We start from the raw sequence: 24437 nt of genomic DNA on the forward strand, positions 1-24437 counted from the left end.
GCAAATGCTCAGCCAGAATGGGTTTGGTCCAGTTCTTTACCAGTAATTGAAATGATGGGAGAAAAGCTCCACGTGTCCCTTCTTATTTCATCTACAGATGGGCTGGTTGGACCCACTGTTTGCAAATTACAGTGCAGTGCTGTAAATTCAGTTGAGAGAGTCAGACCCTGGATGGCTTCACACGAAGTGCAGTTGGGTACTGGTGAAGCATAACGTCACCTTGTCGAGGTCCCGCTTTACTTTGTAAGATCGAAGCCATCATACGTACTGCTCGCTGTTACCTAAGCTGTTAAGCGTATCCTGGCTAGCTCAGGGATCCTTAGAGGAACTAGATCGCTTTATTAGTTTATATTCACAGAAGTAAAGAACAATACAGTTTGGGCACGTTACTGGAAAACAGATTGGGTTTGTTTCTCCCTGTTCTAAATTCCAATTACTTTGTAATCTTAAGTAATTCACCTACTGCTCTACAGGAAAATGTAGATAGTAGGAATCAATATTGATATAAAGGGTAGATGCGAGTCTCGGGAAAAACGGCAACGTTTTAGATACTGTCTGTAAAGACAAAAAGTCAAATTCTTAAAAATTTACTGTAAGACACTTTAGCACAGGCTAGTAAAAGTATTTTATGTTCCCAAAGCATATATGAGTTTTGAGAGGTGTTTTGGATATATTTAGCTGAAATTTCCAAGTGGAAGTTACTTGTTTTGAATATGTTGAAAATGAGATTTATTTTTTTTTTACAATTTGGAAATATCTTTCCAAAATATCTTTGAAATGTTTAATAAATTGAAACTGACCTTTTCCACCAACTTTTACAGTTTCAAGAAATTAGGTTTTTCTGGGGAAAACATGTTTCATTGCAAAGAACCCAGCTAAATCTATTGAAGATTTATTATTTATCATGGACCAAATCTTGCTTTCTGTACCTACATAAATAGTTAATGAAAGTGCTTCCAAGCATAAAGCATGAACTATTTGGACCAATGTTATAAAGTGCTTTGAGCTGGGAGAAGTAGAAGCTGGAACATGGAAGTTACATTATAAGCAGAGTTATTTTTGTTCTATAGAAAAACTTTTAATTGTCAAAGACTTCAAAAAGAAAGTCTCTTTCTTTCCCTTTTGAATCCTACAAGAGTTAACTTCAACACACATTACTGGCATTTTATTGCAGTTGTCAAAAACTCAACACTATTGTTTGGATTACTGAGATTTAGGCAGAGATCAATTGAACAATTAAAATCTCCAAATAAAATTTCATGAATTGTCAAACTGAGCATGAGCTCCCACTGGAAAGGACTTATTTTTAAAGTTGAAATTTTGGTGCATAATGTCTTTACCACTTTTCAGCTTTGACTGGAGCATAGAAAAGTATTTCACAAAGCATGATCTCTGGTCTTTTATGGATGGTGCACTTACTACGTTCATATAACAGGTATCTGAACGCAGGTATCATTGTGTAACATCAATTAAAATAGGTTATTTTAGAAAAAATAACACTTGTAATTGCTGAAACTGGCACATGTGTCTGGAGTTACTTTGAAATCTGAATAGAAATAAAAGAACACTTTGAAGTAAGGTCTACATTAAAAAGCAATGGTAATCCAATATTTTGGGGAAAAAAGTATAGGGTTAGTCTTGCTGGCATATTAATATGATTTCTCAAAAAATTTGCTGTTTATCCTTTGAGATAGATTAATTCAAAGCATGCTTCCTATGTAATACTGAACGCTATATCAAAGTGAATGTGAGTCTTGTCCGAATAAGAACAGCAGAATAAGACTGTATACGTTAATATGAGGCATTGCAAACTCACAGAAATATGTTTGGGAAAAAGTAAATTAAAGCTTTATGAAACTTCCTTGTTAAGTAGATCTAGTGGAAACATATACAAGACAGCTTTCTCAATAGATAGGGACCACCGGTAGTAAATGTAATTAGGCAAAACGTGTCGAAGAGCCTAAGTACTTGGGAAGTAATCCTATGCTGAGCCCTTGGCTGCTGTCACTATATTAGCAATTTCCAAGTTAATTTTCGTGTGGAATGCTGTAGAATAGAACTATCCTAAAATAGATACTTCATATCCACCCATTCCTTCACTTCCTATATAACCTGTACAGTTCGAATGCAAACTATGACTACCTTTGTGTCTAGCATGTTAGCCAAAAAATGACATAGAAAACTTCTCTGCAAATCAGAGAAGTCAGAATTTTCACTGACGTGAGTGGGTCTTTGTTATTTGCTTGTATTTGCTTATATTATTGGTGAACTTGGTCTTCCAGCAAAGAGTTTGGTAGGTCGTTCCACGCCAATGATGAAAAAATGCACAATAGCACAGTCTAAAAGTAAATAAACAAAAAGCTCTGTGGAACTTCTGCTCCATAAAACATTGTCTTGTGAAGATTTCTTTTTAACTTCTCTTTTTTGCCCTCCATCTGAGCCCAGATATATATGCCCGTTAGGATTTCTTGGAGTCTGTAGCAGGCTAGAACAATCCCTGCTGCGATTGCTGGTACACACATGTTGGTTCTGTCCCTTTTGTCCTACAGACAGTAGTGTAGATTTTTCTGAGTCTTTGTCCAGGGCTACCCCAGCAATCCTTTGTAAATGGGAGACACTTACTCCCAAGAAGGATCCAAAGGTATGGAAATGCATGCTGATTTTTCACTCACCCCAAAAGTCTGGACTATCTGTATTCTTCCTCTTGCAGTTACCCCATCTCTCTGTGCATAGGCAGATGTCTTTTCACCTGGAAATGCAACAATGAGCAAACTTGTATGAATGGCTTTTGTTTCCTGACCACTTATTGCTAAAACTCTGAAGTTTACTTTTAATCTTGTCTATACTTTTACAAAATCCCTAGGGAAAAGGAGCTGATTTATGTACAGCTTAGCCTGAAGCACTTGCGTCACTGTACAATTTTGTATTGCTTGCTTAATAGACCACAAAAGTCAACATCTCTTTGGAAGAACAATTTGTGCTTAAAGTAGTCACAAATTCCAAGAGATCCTGTTAAGGCAGGATGTTGTGAGAAACCCAGAGTTGGAACAAAACCTCTTGTTTCCTAATTATAATGTTAATACTTGGGAAACCTTAAGCCACTCTGTCTTGGTTTATGTCAATAAAGGTTTGGTTTTTCTTCTTTCTTTCTTGCCTACCCTGCTTTGAGAAGTTGGAAGTAAGTCAACACTTTTAGCTGCAACATAAGAAGGGTTCAGTTGTCTTCTGTTATGGAAGCGGATGCTAGGTTACATCTCTGAAGAGAGACAGACAAACTGCATTTAAAATATCTTTAATAAAATGAGGTGGAAAACTTCACAGGTTTATAGGGTAAGTGAGGTTGGAAGGGACTTCGGGAGTTCTCTAGGCCAACGTCCTACTCGAAGCATTAGAATTGGTGAGGTCAGAGCAGATTGCTCAGAGCTTTAACCAGTCGGAGCTTGAAAACCTCCAAGTCTGGAGACTGCGCAACTTCTTTAGGCAACCTGTTCCACTGCTTGGCTGTCCTCATGGGAAGAAAGTTTCTTCTTCTACCTGGTCAGAATCTCCCTTGTTGCAGTTTATATCTGTTCTCTCTTGTCCTCCTCCTGTGCAGCACTCTGAAAAGCCTACCTCCGACGTTTTCTTGCTAACCTCCGCATAGATACCAGGAGGCTGCTGTCAAGTTCCCTTAAAGCTGCTACTTTTCCAGGCTGAGCAAGCCCTCAGCCTCTTCTCACAGGGCAGGCGCTCCAGCCTCCAACCATCTGTGAGCAGCCCTCTGCTGAACTTGCTTCAGTTGATCAACATCTGTCTTGTACTGGAAGATCTCAAACTGGACACAGTATTTAGAAGTGATACAAAATGGTCGAGTAGAGGGGGGAGATTACTTCCCTTCATCTGCTGGCCATGCTTCCATGCGCTGGCTCACGTGCAGCTGGCTGTCTACCAAAACCTCCAGGTCCTTTTCAGCAGAGTTATCCCCTGACCAGTCCTGTATCATTATTACTTCCCACATGCAGGGCTTTGCATTTTTCTGTGTTGAATTTCATGAGGTTCCTGTTGACTCGTTCCTCCAATCTGTATGGGAGCCCTGCCCTCGAGCATCATGACTAGTAGTCATGTCCCCCCACACAGTTTGATGTAATCTACCAACTTGATGAGCATGCAGTTCTTTACCTGCTCCAGATCATTGATGAAGCCATTAAATGAGAGGTTCTGCTGTAAACCTCTATGGTACTTCACTTGCTTACTGACAACCAGGTGGAGTGCAAACCATTAGCCACTGTGATCTGAGCCCCCAGTCATCAAAGCAATTTTTTTCTTTTTTTTTTTTTTTCTTTTAACCTTTCTAGGTGTCCATTCAACCTGGGATGATCTTTTTTTCCTGCAGTGGTTATTTATAGGTGCCTATATCGGACAAATCCTGCATTTGGTCACACACACAAAACATTTGGTTGTTCAGTGTGTTAATTAGGTTCTATGTAGGTGAAATGCAATTAAATCTTTAGTCTTACAAGAGCATAAAAAGTGATGTATAGCCATATGCATGCCAAGTTTTAACAAGCACTTTAAAGTTTTCATATTTGAAAGATTAAAACAATAGCACTTCTACGTTGCATCCGTATAGTTTGCAGCATGAGGTCACTTATAATAATCACTGTTAAGAGCCTGCCAGTGTATATTGTACATCAGTCTAGATTCAGTGTTCCACAGACCTGGAGTAGGAGTTTTGTTAGGTTCAGTTCTGAACGGGTTTGTTTAATATGAGGGATGAAACTTTTTTTTTCCTTAAAATAGACATTAGTTACGCAAAAAAGGTATGGTATAACATAGCTCATCTTGATCACTTTGTTCATGTTAACTTCACTATATTTTCATGGGATGTGGCATATTCTCTTACAGAATGCACAGCATACGTTTACATAAGAAGTTAAGCACTGAAGCTAATAGAAGATTGATGAGAAAAAGCATGTCACAGTATTACAAGCTGTATCAGATTCACGTGTCCAGCATTAGGCTTAGAGGAAGTGCATGAAAACCAATGTATGGTTGCCTGGTTTCCTCTTGAACTATCAAATACAAAGCCACACATGAGCAATTTTGAGAGATGAATGTAACCCCCCTGATAATATCAAACTCTTTGAGTTCTTCTGACAGCCACTGATAAAGCCAGCTGATTTGTCGAATAACGCATTGCCTGTTCCTTCAGACAATTGAAATTACTGTCCTCACCTGGCCATATTGAAATTATTTCATTTTATTTCTGGAAAACCTATTTCTAACATCATACAGATTTTTAGCAGTTTCTGTTGCGATGGATAATTTTACTGATTTCAAGCAGCAACTGGAGATTCTAGCCACCTCCTCCAGAAGTCATGAATTGTTCTATGTAGACTTTCATGTCAACATTACATATATGTTACATCCCACAGGTGGCTAAATATTCCAGGTGTACTTATGCAGGCTATATGGACGTCTGTGTAAGAGAATCAGTTATTCTGCTGAGACCCGTGTCTGAAGATGAGTGCACATTGAGTGACTTTGTTGAGTCAGAACCAGAGTATACAAAATTTTGTGGGATTGAATTAAGTTTATTGAGGGGCAGGGCCAGTAAAATACTTCAGTATGCCTCAGTAAAATGTCTTTATTTTAATCTTCAGTCTTCCATCAGAAAATCTTTCTGTAATTGTTCTTACACTATTTTTGAAAGGGAAAAGAAATACCAGCTTTTAAAAGACGGCATGACCAAGTATCTTAATGTATAGGTATAAACGGTCTCGGCAGCTTGTCTGTTCAGGTCTTTGTTGTGAAAAATCTACATGTTGCCATCTTCCTAGAAGATAGCCATCTGAACTGCAGTTAATCTGCTAGATTTTTGCTGTAATCGATATACGCTATCGTGTCTTGAAATGAGAAGTGTATGGTTAATCTGATTGACATTAACCTCCTTCTGTACATACAAATACCTTTTGGCTATTCTTAATGTAAACATGTAACATTCTTCACAAGCATATCTTATATTCAATGAAAATATTTTTTTAAACTGGCCCATTGATGTTGGTTTTGCACTATTTCTTTTGTCTATATTAGTATCACCATCATACAGGTTAATTTGAACATTCCACTTTGGAAGGCTATCATGTATCAATTAACAACTTCATTAAATTTTTACCATACTTCATTTGCTCATTCTTTAGCAGAAGGTGTATTTTGATGAAGTTAGTGCTGTGATGTTTTCCTTTTATTCCCCAATAGCAAGTCTGTTCACTGATGATTACAAAGCTAGTAATTGCTGAGCATATAGTGTCACTTACCATTTCCGACATTGGAGCCAAAAATGTCATCCGTGTTGGTAAAAAGGAAACTAGTTTTATCGTGTAAGGCAGCATAAGCACCCAGATAATCATGGTGTATAGTTTACGTACGTAGAAGCATTAACTGTTAGGAGCGATTTAAGGAGAAGATACGGCACCATCCAAGCGACAGTGTGAGTTTGTCTCTCGCTTTTACCTCTTGAGAATTTTTAGTTTCAATTACCAAGGTAAAACAAGCTGAAGATGTGCAAAGCTAATTAAAAAGAAAACAAAAAACCCTGTTGTTTTACATCTGTTTGAGGCCTCAGCACTTAATGGTAAAGGAAATTGAGCAATCCTGTGGAATAAAACATCAAGACACATTTTTTGGGTGGAGAGTGATTGATGTAGTAAAATATAATAAGGAACTGTGGGAGGTGCGTAAGGAAGCGAGTGTATGAACATGAAACCAAGCATATTTGAGGCCAGAAGAGGTAGCAAAAAGGTCAAAGAGACCAGTTAAGTATCTTTTGGAAGCTCATTCTTTTGGGGCTTGATCTTATGCCAACCAGAGAAGAGGGAGCAAAAGTAATTTAATGAGTCCTAAGATACTTACTATGACTTACAGCGATAGGCTAAAGATACTGCTGACATAAAGTGGGGCAAATTAGGAGTGCGGCTGAGGACCTTTAGGGTTCATAGGGCCTAGCAGATTTTTTTTTTTTTTTATTTCTGGTAATTCCTGTAACAACAAGCAAAATTTTTATTATGGACCATATATAGTAACCGTTTCACCAACAATTAAATCCATTATCTACATTATTATAGGGTACACGGAAGGGAGGAATTTATAGAGGACTTTATAGCAGATATGACTTATTTGGTCATTCCAAGAATCTGGGATCAAATTTGAAAGCAGCATCCTGCTCAAATTTCGCTTCTAGCCCCTTGAAAGCTGCCTGGTATTTCCTACCCATTTGTTACAGTATCCCGTTCTGGGCAATATGCCTGCTATTTAAGGTTACTTTCATTAATCAGCCATAAGTTAATTTATTTGCAGGCAGAATCTCTGATCTCATTATGTTGTCTTTAAAGCTGAAGGCCTCAGGTGTTGGGTTTTTTTTGCTTTGATATCACCGTAAAAAGATATTCTTAAGTTAAAGGACTGTGTCTCTGGGGACGCATTTGGTAGTCTTTGAAAAAGTGGCAGTTTGGGCAATCATAAAGCAATATTCACATTTTTATTTAAAAGTTGCAAAATTCAGTGACTGATGCAGCTGTGGAATGTGGATCATGTCCTTAAAATAACCTGTGCTCCATGGATTGCTTTGCAATGGTACGTAGAAGAATTATTCTCACAGGCTGCCTGGTCTCAGGGCTAAACTCACAATCAAGTCAGTGGTAACATGACAAAATCATTTTTCCTGCCCTGTGACATGCAATTCTTTTTCTCGGGGTTATGTGCGTATTTTAGCTAATAGCTATGACTCTCCTTGTTGTACTCCTTTCTGGTTTTGTTTTATAGCAGCCACACGTTTAAAAGTTTATATACTGATCCGTGACTCCTGTGTAGTACATTTGTGCTTTGAGGTGTTTCTTTTCAGAACGCTTTTTTTCTTTTATTCTTTTTTCTTTTTTTTTTCTTTTTAAGATAGATGGCCATTACCAGTACATGAGAGCAACAGTCAAACTTGATATGTTGCATATACTATGACTTTAATGTTTTTTCCATTGCACTTCATTTCCCTAACGCTACCTGAGGTATTTCGAGACACATGCATCCCTGTCTTCTGTCTTTCAGAGTTAACTTCAACTTGAGCAATAAAATCCGGGTGCTTTTTAGAGCATTAAATCTGGCGAGTGGAAATTTGTCATGATGTCTTTCAGGACCACCAGGTGTATGTCAGATAGCAGGAAAGTTGCTCCACAGGTAACTCAAATCTCTGTGAGCAAGCCTAGTACATGAAGAAGCCATTTGTATCCCACTGAGTCCTGCAACGTTGAGCACGTTGCTCAGATTTACACGACTCCAATCTATGCAAGTGATAAGATGGCTGCAGCAGGTATGACCCGAATCACCGCTTCTCGTGCCTCGGAGGCTGTGGCACTACTGGGGGTTGCGGGTTTTTATTTGTTTTGGGTTTAGCTGGGCCAAAGCTACCGTGAAGGGTGCATTTTATGAAACTAGGCAGCTGGAAAGCGGTTAGATGGAAGAGCTCAGGAAAGGAAGCCACGTTGTCTCTTGGGCATGGAGTGGAAACGCTGGGTCAAAGGTAATATATCAGAAAAGGCCCTGAATGCCTGTTTCCGTATCTTACTTAGGGTTGCCCCAATGTTTTTAGACGGAATTATCGTCAATAGTATTGATTAGATGTTCTGATAATCGAGCAAGCTTCCTGATGCGTTAAATTTCCTTCTTTCGCGTGGCGTTAAGCGTGGAAGAGGCGTATGTAACTGCAGAAGTACCTCTCAGTGGACACCACCGCAGTATGACTGCTTGCCAGCAATCGTGCCGCGCGTGCCAGTTCCCATCAGTCGTTTGCCAGTCACTTTTAACACATTCCGGCAATACTGTGTACCCCTACTAATACACCGTGTACTTCTAGAGTTTTAGTTTATGTTTTTATCACAAGAGATTACACAAAAAGTGTTATTTTCATCAGACATAAAAAAATATCTGAGTCAAATTTCTGCTGCACTTGCAACATGAATTCTTAAAAGTGTATATTCAAACTCAAAAGTGGGCAAAGAAAATACGAACTCCAGGATAGCAGAATTTTGTATTTAAAGCAATTTGTCAGAACAGGAGCAAATGTAACATTTGAACTTGGAAGTTAAAATTTGAAATGCATCTTGGAAGAAAACCTAACTTCATGTAAACTTCTGATTTCTTTTGCATAGACACATTGATAGTAGTTTTATGAACAAATTCTTACTATGGAAAATATTATCAAGGTTTCAATCTACTTTAGCTTGTGCTTTGAAGCAATTCCAATGTGAGAGGAAGGGGGTGATTTTTCAAGACCTCTTCCTTTCCATTGGCGCGTACGGTAACAGCTCCAGGTTTCCCGTTTTCCGTCACTGCGAGCACCGAAGAGCTGTTGCTGCAGACCAAATCAAGATCAGATGTCGTCACTAGTTTTGCCTAGAGGGTCTTGTCTGACGCCCCACCTAATCAACAGCTCCTCCCTTGCTGCCGTAATGGAGGACGGTGGTAGGGCAGCCTGTGAGCCCCGTCGCAGCCCACGAGACGGCGCCCCAAATTCCCGTCAGTCAAAAGAAGACCTATTACAGCAAGAAACGGGTTAACGATCGTATCTCTACTTCAGCAAATGCACAATAAAGCGCTAGATTAATAGAGATGAAAAATTTATTGCAAAACTGCCACAGTATTATGAAAAACAAAATTATTTCACTAAGCAGTAGTTCTGTTACTATAATCCTAACGATAAACTCTGTTACAATAATAATAGGAGAAAAACTAATTGCAGCGAGGACAGAACAAATCTTTTTTAATCCTCGTTGTCATCTCAACTAAATCCGAACCTATTTGTATTAACCTTTGCTGACAGAGTCACATGATGGACATAATTTCTTGTAATTTACCAGCAGTAGATCTAACCTTTCTTCATCAAATATTCACAAAGGCATGATTCTCAATGATTTTCTGTCTCTTTTCATATTTACAGCTTGTTGTCTTCTTCCTTTTTACTATAATTCGAACACAATTGAAGTCAGATGGAATTAAACTTAAATTGCTTTAATGGCTACAGTACCTGAAAGCAAAGAATAACTAATTGAAATTTCTTACGAGTAGAGATCATGCCGTACTGTGCTGTGACTGCATTAAGCAGTCCCTGGGTCCTTGCCTTTCGAGGGGAAAAAACCCCGACCCAGATTAAATGGCATCAGTTCTTGTCACTTCATAACCGTTTAAAGCGTGTGTGTCATGTATCTGCATGAAAACACACACTGAAAATACGTCGTTTTACTGGATCCTTGGACAATGTATTTGAGTCTCGAAAAGAAACGCTGTGGGCTTGATTCCTATTTAGGTGTAAATAAGAACAACCATTGAACTCAATTCAATTATGCTAGTGTAAAACTGATACAAAAGGTTGAAGAGAAATAAATTTGATTAAAGCAGTGTGGAACCGGTATGAGACTTGGACTATGCATCTTTTTCCATCTAAGAAATTTAAATCTGAAATATAATTATATACCAGCTGTAGAATGACCACGCTTCTAGTGGATTTGTTTAATGAAATAAGACTCTTTTAATGCAAATGTAAGGCATAATAGCAAATACTAAATAGAAATTAATATACTTAAAATATTATAATATGAGAAATTATCAGAAATACTTTAAACTGGTATATTTGAATTTAAGATGACTAGGTAATTGTCGTAAACATTCTTTGCATCATGCTATGAACAGGAACCATGCTTGCGAGTAGCTCTAACAGACAATTTAGTATCACCGCGCTCATTCTCTCAGGACAGATTGTGGATAAGAGGAAACAATATAAATGATTTAAAATAAGCATAGCTTTTAAATGCAGTGCTTTTTAAGTAAGCATAAAATGCAGTGCTTGCTTTGTCTTCATCACTTTGTTGCCCAGTTCTGGGTGCACGCCAGCCAGTAACTGAGATCTTAGAACCCTGCTTAACGTTTTTCAGGTACGGCTGTCGTTCCTTCCGCGAGCAATCCCTCCTGTCTAGTGCGATGAGCTGCCGAGAGCCGTCATCTCCCGTTGTCGTCACCGAGAGCGGAGTGCTCAGCACCTTTCTAGCATTAAATCTCTAGAGAGCAGCGGGTTCGAGCGGCTCCTAAGTAGCGAGATACCGCTGCAAATTAATGAAGAAAACGTCTTAAAGATTTGTCATCACTTTTATTTCCGTGGAAAAGTAGAGAGGGTTCTGTTGTTTGTGCCAGGTTCCTGTATGGCGACGGTCAGATGAGGATTACTGATGAAAAGCATTTCTTTCCTCAAACCAGTTGTCACCTGCGAAGGAGAGGCATTAACTGACCGAGCACTTTCTGAACTTTGAAGGAAGTGTTTTAAATTCATTTCATCACAGAATTACATTTCTGGAACTCTTGCAGGTATGCTATAAGCACACCTGTAATCTGTATTTCCTTAAGCTTTTCAGCGTGCTTCTTCTTTGCCTATGGCATCCTGTGTAGGGTGGGATTCCGAATGGAAAGTGCACGGCCTGTTACTGCCAAATTAAGAGGGATAATGGCATGGTGATAAGTAAGTAGTAGTAGTCTGATGGGAAGGAAGCTTGCCCAGTGGATTTAGGCACCATACTAAGATCAGTGAAGTTTTTTCAGCTCGTGACGAGTTGTTTCCCATGCACTGAGAGCACAGCGCCGTGACACCAGAAGGGAGGTGGGAGGTGCGTGTTCACGTGGAGCAGTGATGAGGCGTAGAAAGTAGTTCCATAGGCCTGAGAAGCACATGAGCTTACAGGTGAATACCGTCTGCTGAAGCAGTTGATATGCTTTTATTGCAATGTGAAGTCTTCGTTTTAAATTTGGTCTGTTTAAAGTTAGGTGTGGAGGTTTTAAAGAATTTCTTAACTGAAAGCAAAAGAAATGCTACGGAGAAAAATGCAAAAAAACTGTCTTGGAAATAGAACAAGTTATTTAAAAGGCATAGAGAAAGTCGTTACTTCATTTCAGCTTTGCAGAGGATTAGAGCAAATAGTATGTATGACTTCAGTTGTTCTAGCCTTAGTCAAAGGAAGCACCTTCTATATCCATGATAATAATGAAATTAAGGGGAATTATTCCCAATAAATGAAATATAGGCATATTTGAAGATTCGTATTATAATTGCTAATTCACAGAAATAGAATTTAAAAATTACCAAAATGAAAAGCTAAATTCTCCGTTGTTTTAGGATAATACTGAATTAAGTGCACTTATTTGTATGTAATTAATTGCATAGGGATTTAAATAAAACAATTTTGCAGTAATTTGTAAAACTCCATTTCCTTTTAGGTGGCAACTTTAAGCATTACAGAGAAAAATGTTTCCAAACTCGATAAGTAGTATAAATGGCATTTTCGGGTCTCTCCTAATTATCTTTAGAGGTATATCCAGCTGAACATTTTAAAGTGCAGACAGCTTTAAAGAACAGAAAGCCAAACAATTAAACATAACTAACATCCTCTCATCAGTTTTCGATATGAAACTATGGTTTATTCTTTACAGCTCAGAAGACTGAAGAAAAATGAATGAATTTTTCAGAAGAAAAATCATAAAAGACACAAATGTATTCATTGAGTGTGTCCATATTGGTAGAATTCTACTGAGAAAATGATGATAAAAATACTGTATCTTAAAGATGACCAACATAGGAGGAAAAATCACAGGACTTTTCATAGGTTCACGACAAACAAACATAATACCCTCAAAGGGCTTACGGCAGACACGGAAAGAGCCTAGTCCTGTTCATTCACCAGTAGGTGGGATGTAACAAAGAGAATCTGAAACCAAGTATTTATGTGTGGAAAAAATGGTTACAACCTAGAGAGTTTTTTCCCCCATTTCCATATCGCCTTATTTTATGAGGCACTCCAGTTCTACAAGTTTAATATAACCTGTAGTTGATGCAGTGAAACGTTCTCCAGCATTCTAACGTAGCTCGTTACCCAAACATAATAAAGATAAAGAAAGAAACTGCACTGGGTTCTCACACATTTCATATTATATATGTAATTTGGTTTTTGTAGTAAGCTGGTTATTTTTTAATAGGTCAAACTGTTTGCTCTCATGGGAATGTGATGGAGGATTCCGTAACGGGAAAACGCACAGGGTTCATAAGTCGTGCACATATTGCAAGCATGGGTTTGGTCTATTTGTATTCTAAAGAGAGTGCTTACAAGTGTCTGGCTTGTGGTTACAGGTCATTTCCAAGCAAACTTACTTCCTGGTGATACATTCCTGTCACCTGATTTATGGCACCCAGGAGGAACGGGACAATTAGAAGTTACTATGCCAAAGTTACGCTCTTCTTTAGCAGGCATGAGTCTTGACATAAAATTTGAGTTTAGACTGTCTTTGTATGTAGAGAATTTGTGATTATCAGCGCAATTATAATGCTCATGGTAATTCCAATAGACAGTAGTGAATACCGTCGTGAACACTCTACAGCAACTGGGACTAAGTGCTTCAGGTGAATCTCAGACACTTCCGGTTGTATCACCGTTCCTCTGAAAAACGGGAACACCACGTTAGCAGCCTGCTGAGAAACTTGACTTTCCCTCGGTGCCTTGGCAAGGGCAGGAGGTTATTGGGACTAATCAAGTCGGTCTCGTGGATAGCCGGTGAGACCTTACGGTTCCCCAGGTGACCTTGGTCATGCGCTGTAAGGGACTGACTTTCTCCATTAGTAGTGTGTTTGAGAGAGCTGGCAGGGCGACTTGTAATACAGCTGCTTTTGCCTGATTCTTCCATAATGACATTTTGAACAAGCAGATGATGTCCTTCGATTCAGTGTGACCTTGTATGTTTTAGTGATTCCAGGATGATTTAAGAGCAATGAAGTAAATTAAATTATAAACATTTTTTTTACTTACATTTTTGTATCTTGAATATTTTTCATGAATTACATGTCAAATTACATATGTGTGTGTACATACCTTTTGGCCAATTCTCTTTTCATTTAAACCTATGTATACAAAAGAGTTAGACTTATACTTGTCTATAAGAAGTGCAAGAGAATGGAGAATATGGATGCTTCTAAAGGTTTTTATTCCCTGCATCAGGGTTTTTCCTCTCCATAGTGGTATCGGGTTCAAAGGCTAAGCTGCTACTTCGGGGACTTCAACAATAGAAGTCTTCTCTCTTCTTTCATTCTCCTGGAATATCCATTCCAATTAGAATGTATAATTTTACAGCAAGATGTATTACAAGGAATTTTTAAAGTCTCACTCAAAGTAAGCTCGTTAAAGAATGGTTGTGTGAAAGTTTGAGCATCGTTGTATTTAGGATTTTTATGTCAGCTGTTTTGACTTCAATCAGAAGTTTCTAAATTTTATCCTTTTATCCCTGTTCTAACTGTGTAACTGCATGGTTTCCAGGCAGGAATCTTTTCTTGATTTGAAGATGTCAGAAGTGAAGAATATTCTGTTCCTTTAATAGTTTGTCCCAGTGTGTGATTGACTTCATTGTAAAAAACAGGCATATTTGAATTTCTCTGGGTTCTTTTTCAAATTCCAGCTTCCCCTGCTAGACAAGAAAGCTCTTTCATACAAGATATTTTCCTTCAATCTATCAGTTTTAAATCTGATAAGTGAAGCAAATTGAGTTAATCATTATCGTGTATTTTCCACCTGTCTCCACAGCCTCTTCTCACTTCAATGTACTTCTAAAAAGCTGGAAACAAGGTTATTCCATGTTACTCTCATATTTGTCTACCTAGTGAAATACAGAAGAATTAGGTATTATACTGAGAATTCATTTTGAGCTGTCCGGGATAATAGCTACGTTGTTTTCAGATGCAGTGGTTTTGAGCACAAACTCATCAATTTTCCAGTCGTCCTTTTCGCTGTCACTGCGTATGGTTCTATAACACGCGTGGTCCTGATCATTAAGTGACCTGGCAGGTCTAAGTCCTGTCCACGTGTGCTATCCACAAAAATTGTCAAGTAGCTGATCATTGCCATTTACTTTCAGAATACCGACAAAAATGTGACTACTACTGGCCACCGTACTGGTCTCTGGAGGAATCCCTTATGAGAGTCACCACTCAGTAATGATCCCCCATCGATGTTTATCATTATGGTACTCGATGGCCATTACTTACTTGTGGTGTATGTTCTGTTGACATTCAGTGCTACTCGGGGAAAAAAATCATTCACTAGCTAGCGTAAATCAATTCATCCTATTCCTCCATAGTTTCTTCTAGTAACTGAACTTGTCATCTTGAAGGGTTTGCCCAACAAGATTTGTTTTCCAGAAAAAAACATACTGATTGGTGTGCTTTATATATTCCTATTATCTCTCAGATGAATCCTGTACCGGCTTTTCTATTGCCTAATGACATGCTACAGGGCCTGCTGATACCTGGATCACGCCATTTCCTTTGTCACGATAGTAGCACTCTTACAGTCTTTATAATTTTCCAGAATTCAAATCAACATTATTGGGCCACAGAGTTCTTCAGTCTGTTTTAAGTTCATAACTACAGCATAATACCAGACATTAATATCTCTAAGAGGGCTGGCTGTATGCAAAGACGGGTACTGTTCTTTTTTGTGTGTGTTCTGGAGCAAGTGGAGAAAAAATTGGGGCTGAACACTGCTAAAAGCTTCCTGACTTCTACCAAGAGGGTTTTTTACACTGGTAGAAGATTATTTGATTCCTAAAATCCAGACGTGCAGAGAATAACACCCTTCGTTGTTTCTGAGTAAAAAAAATACGCAAGGCAGACTGGCAAACCAGAATTTTTAGGCCCCAAAGTTTTCATAATGCAAAGGTGTTCTCTTGAAGGTATTCTAAACCTTCCAATTAAAAAGGTCACAAGTATCTCTAGAAGATCGGTACCTGGTTCAAATTATGAGACAAATGTAAATGAACAGTATTTTTCTAATATCTTGTCAGGAGGGGAAAAATGGGGGAAGAAGTGCATGGATCAGTCCTCAAGGACTTGAAAAGAACCTGCAGTTACAGTGTGATTTCACCAGTGCTTCGCTCCGGCTAGACAGACGCACCAGCATTGAGTAAACTGAGCCTGGTGAAGTCATTAAGACTTGGAAAAGGGAGATCAAATTGGTATCTGTTAACGGAAAGTAGCTAACCCTGGCCTGTCGCTGTTTGGGCAGGCAACAGCGTTCTACATGCTCGATGGTGGTGAAATGCTGGAAAGGCTGAAGTGAAAATGGAAAGGACAAACTCTGGAGGAGAAGGTCTAAGAAAATGGGATTTTTGTCTTGCTGAGGAATGTCATTAACTTCCCCAGATGCTCTTAGTGGCACTTCAATAAACAGGAGAGCGTGTGAAATTTCCCTGTAGAACTGCACATATCTGAGAAATACGAACTACAAATTAATAACTCCTCAGGAGTACTTAGGAAAGGAAAAAAGAAGAAAGGACACCTCCTGTTTGCACCAAAAAGAGGAGGATTATGTAGCTATTGCCAAAACCCTTAAAGTTTACATTAATTCCTTGTCATTTAGACAGGTTGGAGTAATAGCGTTTCAGTAAAGAAAAAGGTGAACGCATACTTTGCATTTTAGATTAATATAATCACAATATTATTTGAAAAAGCAAACTAAGCAGGAGGGATATCAGGGCTGTTGCATGCTCAGGGCAGTAGCGTTTCTCGTAACAGGAAAAGAAGACATTTCATCGGCAGTTCATTGAAAGGAATGACTAACGTAGCTCAGCTGGCAAGCAATAAGCTAGGAAAAATGGAGTCTGAAATACAAAATTCATAGACACAATAAAACATATGGAAGGCCAAGACCATCCACTTTTCATAAAGTTTAAATAACTGTTCTTTAGCAGGCACAGATCAAAGGAAGATAAAACAGTAAGTCTCTTGTAAGAGTAATGAAATGGACACTTTTCGTTATGTCTATCTTGATTTCCCGTGAATCTACACAGACTATGGAGGGATGGGCAGCTTGTGGCACCCAACAAGAGAAGATTTCTGTTTCCTTTGTCTCAAAAAATTCCACCATTATCCACAGAATTTGAACCTGACAGCGTGGCTACTACGCAGGTTACTCGGCAGAAATCCCTGACAAGCGCTGCTAGGGCGTTATTGTGGTCCTGCACGACTTCAGGTAACACGTGGAAGATTCATGCCTGTCGCATAACGAATGAGAGAGAACGAGTCCGTGCCGTACGGGGACCAGAGACTAAATGCAAGGATAGGGGCTGGGGTAGGGGTTGGATGGCTACCTCAAGGTCTTAAGACAAGTTGTGGTTAAGCAAGTCTATGTGTATGGCTGTGCGCGGAGCAGCGACGTAGAGAACGTCTCTGGGGACCCTACGCAGTGACGCTTTTAAGCTCGTGCTGAACTTGAAATATATTTGAAAGTTCCACTGAGCTAAACAAGATTTAAATATGTGACTATGCATTTTTCTCAATCCTGATAGAAGGTTGAATCAGGTCCTTAATTAACTGTACGTAAGAGTTCTTTGGAATGCTGATGTGATGTTTTAAGAGGAATTATGTGACAAAATGACGTGAGAGTAGCGTTGCAGGTCAATCAGCACGGCAGATGTCAGCATTAACGCACTTCAGGGTTTGTAGCCATTTTATAATAAAGAATTAATCAAGAGAAAGCACATAAATGTTTGAGAGTGAATTTGAATTGTGCTTTGCAAATACTAACAAAATAAGCCAGCTGAACCGCTCTTAAGGCATTGGCACCATATACTTTATTATCATTAGAGTGCTCCTCACGGCAATAACTTCATCCAAGAAGAATTTCAAGAGTAGTCGCATTATCTGTTGAAAAGCAATTTTTTAGTTTCTACTCAGGCAAGATAGTTTTACGAATAACTCTGAAGTTTACTCCGAAGGCCATTTCAATCGTCCGTAGATCTTATGATATTATGTTACCTTCATTCGTTTCAAATTCACAGCATAAGAAAGAAAAAAAATGACATAAATTGGATGTTAGAAGAGTTCTGAAGATAGACATCAGAAGAATTCAAGAGTAAGAAGAGAACTCAGCATTATTTGTTATTTTCCATCCTAAAGTAAAAAGAGAACAAAGCATCAAAAGCATCAGTAGTGAGAGCGAGCTCAAAGCCAGGACTATATATCATAGCATATAAAACAAGTGAGTTGGCACCACCGAAAGGTCTAAAGTCTTAGTCTGTGGTTTAAAGTCATTGATACTGCAGTCAGAAAGATTCTTTACACTATGGAAAATATCAATATGCATTGGCTGCAATAGACATTTTACCTACTAGTAGCATTTTGGTACTTGGGTGAATAAGTCCTCGTGGTGCTGAGAGCATCCAAGTCCACTGATAGAATGTTACAGATTGGGATCTTGTGCTTTTTTGTAAGCACTTGTGGAAATAATGTCTGTGCAAGTAGGGCAGGATCAGATGCGTGTAGTTTATCGTGTGTTTAAATTGGTCGAATGCAATCGTATTCCATAAAAGAAAGTGTATTCCTGTCTAATAACTTTAAATTCCAGTCTATACTGGAATTTTAGTTGGTATTAAAAATATTGCAGAATTACATTAATTGCAAAATTTTGAGGTCTAGTGATGCTGAACTTACACACGGAATTTCTTCTATTAAGGCAGTTGGAAATAAGTGAAGAAATACGTTTATTCACATGTATTTGGGCAATGGTAATTATTTACAAGTTAAAGTCGAAAAGGATATTTAACATCTCTATATAATCTTTTCAGTTATTTGAAATGCAAAGGGTAAATGTAAAAAAAAATCTGAGGTCTTGTTTGGTAATCAGAAAGATTTACTCCGCTTACAGAAGTAGAGAAGCAGCATGTTGAGCGTATATTTGCCATATGATTTTTATTTGTGCCTGGATGTACTGTAGCATTTCCTGGGACATCAAGCCTGTTTCTCTGCTAGCACTGGAATTTTTTTTTTGGGGGGGGGGGGGGGGTATATTTTTATGGTGATGTATCCATAAAATATCTCTGAATAAAGCAGCAGCCATGGCGAAATTCTGCAGTGATTGACACATGATTAGTTACATGAGGCTTTCTTTTTTATTCCTAAACTTCTTTTTCTTCCTTTTTCAGCCTCTCTGCCTTTCTCATATCTGTTTTCTCATTTCCCTATTATTTGTTCCCTCCTGCTTCTGTTTGGCCTCGTGTTGACCTACAGGAAACTGTGTTTTAGTCCATAGGATTGCATTGCTCTTATAGTATTAGTTCCAATATACGTTAGAAACATTCTGGTTGCAGGCTACAGCCGAGGCGCACAACACAGGGATGACAATGTAGTTCTGCGGCACGATAAACCATTTTTTTTTTGCTTTGTTCCCACGTAGGAGTTCAGGGCGATATCTCGTGGTAGAAAATGTGGCGTAAGCTCTGCTTATATGCGTGCGTGTATAATATGTACCTATCTTATATGTATGTGTCTGTCTAGAGAGATTTATATATGTACACGTAGGTATTTGTATCGCAAGTTACAGTGATAAGATATTAATTTCAGTCTGCAAACAGAGCGTTAGTCTTGTGGCTGTTTGGCTTTCCCGCGTGGCGCTAGCTGGCAGTCTGTCCGAGTTCCCGCCTGGGAATGGAACACGCAAATTCACTGACTGGTCCAAAGGTAGAGAGCGCTGCATTTGTCACACAGCAGTTGCCTTACGGAAAAATGCACCCTCCACAAGGAAAATGTTTTAGCTTTCTTGCAGAAGGCAGAGCCTGCAAACTCTGAAGTGCTTTGGAAAATGGGATTGCTTACTTGAAATGAGGGGACGTTGAACGGAAGGGCCGTCCTCCTGCAGTGGCACGTAAAACCGTCCTACCTTGACATTTTCCCTTGGCTACGTGACATCCACACAAAAGGAGAACAAAAGCTAAAGGGGGACAGTAAATGATGCTGGTAACGTCGTTAACTTTTCTCGTGACATTCTTTTGGAAAATACAGGCTCTTTCAAAAAATGTGCCGTACGCGTGGCTCAGCCCCAAATCTTCCCGCAGTCTAATACCGGCAAGGGAGGGCATCTGTAGCCCCCTGGGAAGCGGGCTGTGGAGATTTCCTTTTCTCCTCTTTGTTGGTTTTTATTTCCATTTCCTTTTCCTCTCTTTTTCTCAGTCATTTAACGCCATTCTGCACAACAGAGGGGAGCATCTGGCCCCACGTAAACACCCAATAAAATAAGTGGGGGAAGTTCACAGCTCCCTCGATGCTATTGCGTCCGTCTGTCTGGTTGTGGACTCAACAAGATAACCATGCATCAATTTACATTGTCCAGGCTATCTTCACAACCAGAAGTGCTTGAAACCTTATTTTAATAGAAGCTTAGATTCTGGAGAATACTGTAAAACCTCTCCAAAGGCTCCGAATCAGCAATTCCATCTGTGTTTCTGCAAATGTAGAGGAACAATGCCCCAGCTGATTATGCAAACAGAATGAAAATAGTTATTTTAAAAGTGCATAAAATCAATACTTTGGGGAAAACAAGTCAGCTGTGTTTATACTCAGCGTATAGCAGACATTTTGTTTCTTTGTCTGAAAAAATCATAGGAAAGCAAGGATCGCAAGTGAAATAAAACAGCCGATCGTACAGTGCAACAGAGGGGACTGGAGCATCAGATGCCTCAGCAAAGGCTTAGAGCATTTTAGGTTCCTTTTGAGGGAATATAAATTATATTGAGGTTGATATGTTTCTACATTGTTTGAAGTCAAAGCCAAATATTCTCAGCACAGAGGGAATAACTCACATCCCATTGCCGATCACGAGAAGTGTATAACTAAATCCATGTCTGTGGTGCTGAAAATTCCCTCCTAAGTGCTGTCTCTTTTGGACTGATGGGATTCTTTGCAAGTATTGATATGAAGGGGTGTGTGCATAAATATGTATAAAAGTGCTTCTCATGCAGTCAGGATACATCGCTTTTATACGTACTGTTCTAAAAACAGGAGGCAAAAGCATCTGAGAAACAGGGCTGAAAGGGAACAATTTGTAGACCTACAGGTTAAATTGGATTTAACTTCATCTTTCAGCAAATGCTTTGTTATTTATTCAGTGTTTCTCTGGGGGATTTCCCTACCCCCCCCCACTTCATAGAGAGTAGTGATGTTTCTTAATTAAAAAATTAAACAAACATGGAATGGAGGCTGCCCCACACAGCCGTTCTCCTGTGGGAATAGGAAGCACACTGCACTGATTTTCTCCCGGACAGTCTCTGGGTCTGTTGGACAGGGGCCACAACGGAGAGGGAAGGCTCTGTCTGGGGAGGTCAGGTTTACACCACGCGTTCCATGCCAGCAGGGCGCTCGGTGCCTTTGCAGTTGCTGCAGTGCCATCTACTAGCACTTCCCCTCGGACAGGGTGGAGTTGGTGGACGTGGTGAGGAAGGTCATTGACAATCTCATCAGAAGTGTCTTTTGGGCAGGTTCCTGTTTATTACCTCACCCATGGTAGACATGAAAATATTAGATAAATTAGCTTCTTGTGTTCTCTTTTCTTCCGTTCTTCCCACCCAGAGCTGGAATGTTTCTGAGGTTTTGGGGCTTTGTTGTACAATTCCCACTCTGTAGCTGAAGATCCTGTGCAGCAAATCTTTATCCTTTCCCATAGTTTGTCAGCTAAAGGCTGAAATATGTTTTTACAGATTTCAATTAGTATTGTAGTCAAAAAAGTTGAAAATTAATTTTAAGTTCTCTACAGCTAAGGCAAAGCAAAACATTCTTTAAAAATAGTTTTGTGATTTTTTTTCACATATTTCTACAAATACATGTGAAACACAATGGTGCATCGCTTGAAAACTCCTCACCGTTGGACTCCACCATTGCTTTGGTTGCTGTTATTTCGACATTTGCAGGGTATTAACAATTTGTATTTTTCTCATATTTACTTGATTTACAGTTTGGGTAGTAATAGAAGCTCTGGCATTTTCAAGTTCATGCAACTGTCTCTTAAACCTCTTTAGTGTCAGGTTCATTGCTCTCTCTCCTACCTTTCTGTGGAACAGCAAAAGGCACTCTGCAGGCCAGTGGTAAAAGATGGACTCTGGTACAGATTCACTTTGTAGAAGTACACCCGAGGATAATGCTGGCTGTTTTCAGGCTATCCAACTGTGTCACCTGGGATGCCTCAGGATATTTCAGCAGCATCCTCATTTCCAATGGAATCGGTGCCTTTGGAGGCATAAAGCTCTTGGGTCAGTGACTGTACACTTCGGTTCTGTAGTAAGGGCCAAATGCATCAGCGACACATTATCAGCTTTTGAAAGAAGGAGAGGAAACGTCTTCTAACATGCCATCATCTGTGTTTGTCCTTGCATATTTGTACAGCTGATACTAAGTTTTTTCTTGGATTAAAATTTAACTGATATTGCCTCCATCCCTCCCTAAATCTGGCATTCTCTTTTCAAGTTCCTTCTCTGGAAACAAACTCATTTTGTCCCTTCTATAAACGCAGTCCTGGTCTCAGCCATTGCTTATGGCTGGCCACACTCTAGTTACAGCAGATGAAAGAACATCAGCAGTGACTTAATGGAAATGGGACAGGCTCCTTGGGAATACACTGGGGATCAGATGTTCAAAAGAACGAAGCACTGCTCTCTTTCCATCTGGCCACTTCATTTCACTGCCTGGTTGGGACCAGTACTTCTGAAATCTAGTTTGCAAAGTCAAATATTGATGTAATTTGTTTTGTTCTTAAAAGGCAGAGTAAATCTGGGGAGGTTTTAGCGGTGCAGAGTCAGGGTGGGGACAAGCATGGAACAACAGAAAGGAATACTCTCTGCCAAGGTTGACAACTTTCTGGCTGGTTAATTAAAAAAGCTAACAAAATCTTTGGTTTAAGATTTAGATGGAAATCAATAACTTTCAAAATTCCAGTTTTGACACAGAAAAATAGAACTTTGTTGGAGATGAATACAAAGCATTTACAGCCATATGAAGAAAACATCTTCATATTGTTACATTTCAATATATTTGTATTTTCTGTGTCCTTTGCTTTTTCAGTAAACAGTTTTTAGGGTACAAATGATGAAAGTTAATCATAATACCAAGTGAAGGATTTGTAAATTATTGGCTTGATTATGTTTTGCAGACTTGAAACAAAGAGATCAGAAAACATTCCACCCTGAAGTTGTGTCATGGTGGAGCATTAACTAACGCTCATTTTCCAAACATCCTTCCATTTTGGTGAAGTTCCAGCTGAAGTACTGGTTTTGTAGATGCTATTTCATCTAAAATAAGCCAAATAGAAGACAAGATTTCAACATTTTTTAACTATAAAGAAGTTTAGCTCCGGCTCCCTATGTAAATCTCATGTCTTGGAGTAGGTCTCCAGAAAAAATACTCCCAGGAGAGCATAGGAATGGTTTCCCTCTGACGTAGCTGATCCAGGCCGGAGCTCTGTCCGTGCAGGATGAGGGTAGCGGTGACGTAACAGCTGTTGTACGTTCTGCTCCAGATGGAAGAGCTGCCATTTCTTCAACTGCGTCCATTTTCATTGTTCTCTGAGAACAATGTGTCCGTTCTCCCGAATGGCAAGGACAGCTACCGTCCACCACTGTGAAACCACGCACCTTTTGTTTTGTACGTTCCTGCAGTTGTCTCGGCTTTGTGCCGAGCCCTGGAATTCGACTCTGGGTACGCTGAAGCTCTAGCAGGGTTGCCTCAGCTATGACATATGTAACGACCCTCGCCGTTTGACCTCCGTAGGCAGGAGCAATGCAGGCGTCAGGTGTCCTCCTCCAGTGACCGAGGTCAGAGCTGAGCAGCTCCTAACTGGTCACCTGGCCAGGCGCCCCATTCATCACCGCTGGTATGTAACGGACATGCTGACACAGAGATCTAGGTATAAAATTCTTCTCAACAGTCTCCCTGATGGCCTTAAACCCTGGTGGGAAATTTTCACTTGTTACCAGCTGCTGTGACCAAACAGGTGCCTGCAGTAGAAGAAAACTTAAAATTAGGCATATTGTAATTTCTGAAATTGCTGGAATGGGCACCCACCTGGAAAGCAGCTGCCCATTCCATTTTATCATGAATTACGTTTATCCCTTCCACCTTTTCATTTTTTCATGAAGATAAAGGGAAGTTCAGTTCTTCAAATAACAGGGCTGACTTTTTGAGTCCTTTGGGGGACTTTGTCCCAATCTCCTATCCATGTCCAAAATGAAGGAGACTGTGTATTTACAGCATCACCTTGAGTTTTTACTTTAGAGTTTTTCTGTACTTTACTGAGCAATTCAGTTTGATAAAACAGGTATTTTTTCTTTCTGTGCCAACTTTGAAGTTACAGAACATCACATCTTATTACTCCACATTGTATCAGCTGACATACAATGCCAGTAATTTAACCACCATTGTAAATGGATTAAAAATTTAAACTGAGTATCTCTTGCTAAACTTCAGTTTGAGAAACCATATACAGCCTATTTCATTCCTTCCATAGTTTCTTTTGGATAGTTTTTATTATTATGCTTACTAGCTCATGTCTATTGTGAATGGTTTCTGG

The 24437-nt window shown here is 39.3% G+C and overlaps 1 protein-coding gene across 7 annotated transcripts in view; it reads left to right on the forward strand.

The window, feature by feature from the left end:
- The window catches only part of FTO (FTO alpha-ketoglutarate dependent dioxygenase), a 251219-nt gene that overhangs the window by 217776 nt on the left and 9006 nt on the right, over positions 1-24437 (forward strand). Inside the window, exon 9 of one of the 7 annotated variants that reach the window (XM_054840456.1) lies at positions 12499-12544. The exons of the other annotated variants lie outside the window; for them this stretch is intronic. Within the exon in view, the coding sequence (XP_054696431.1) occupies positions 12499-12511 (13 nt within the window). The 3' untranslated portion in view covers positions 12512-12544. Of the gene's footprint in view, positions 1-12498; positions 12545-24437 lie in introns of those variants that run through there. 7 annotated transcript variants of the gene reach the window in all.

The sequence above is a fragment of the Grus americana genome, chromosome 13, assembly GCF_028858705.1.
Source record: "Grus americana isolate bGruAme1 chromosome 13, bGruAme1.mat, whole genome shotgun sequence".
Taxonomy (NCBI): Eukaryota; Metazoa; Chordata; class Aves; order Gruiformes; family Gruidae; genus Grus; species Grus americana.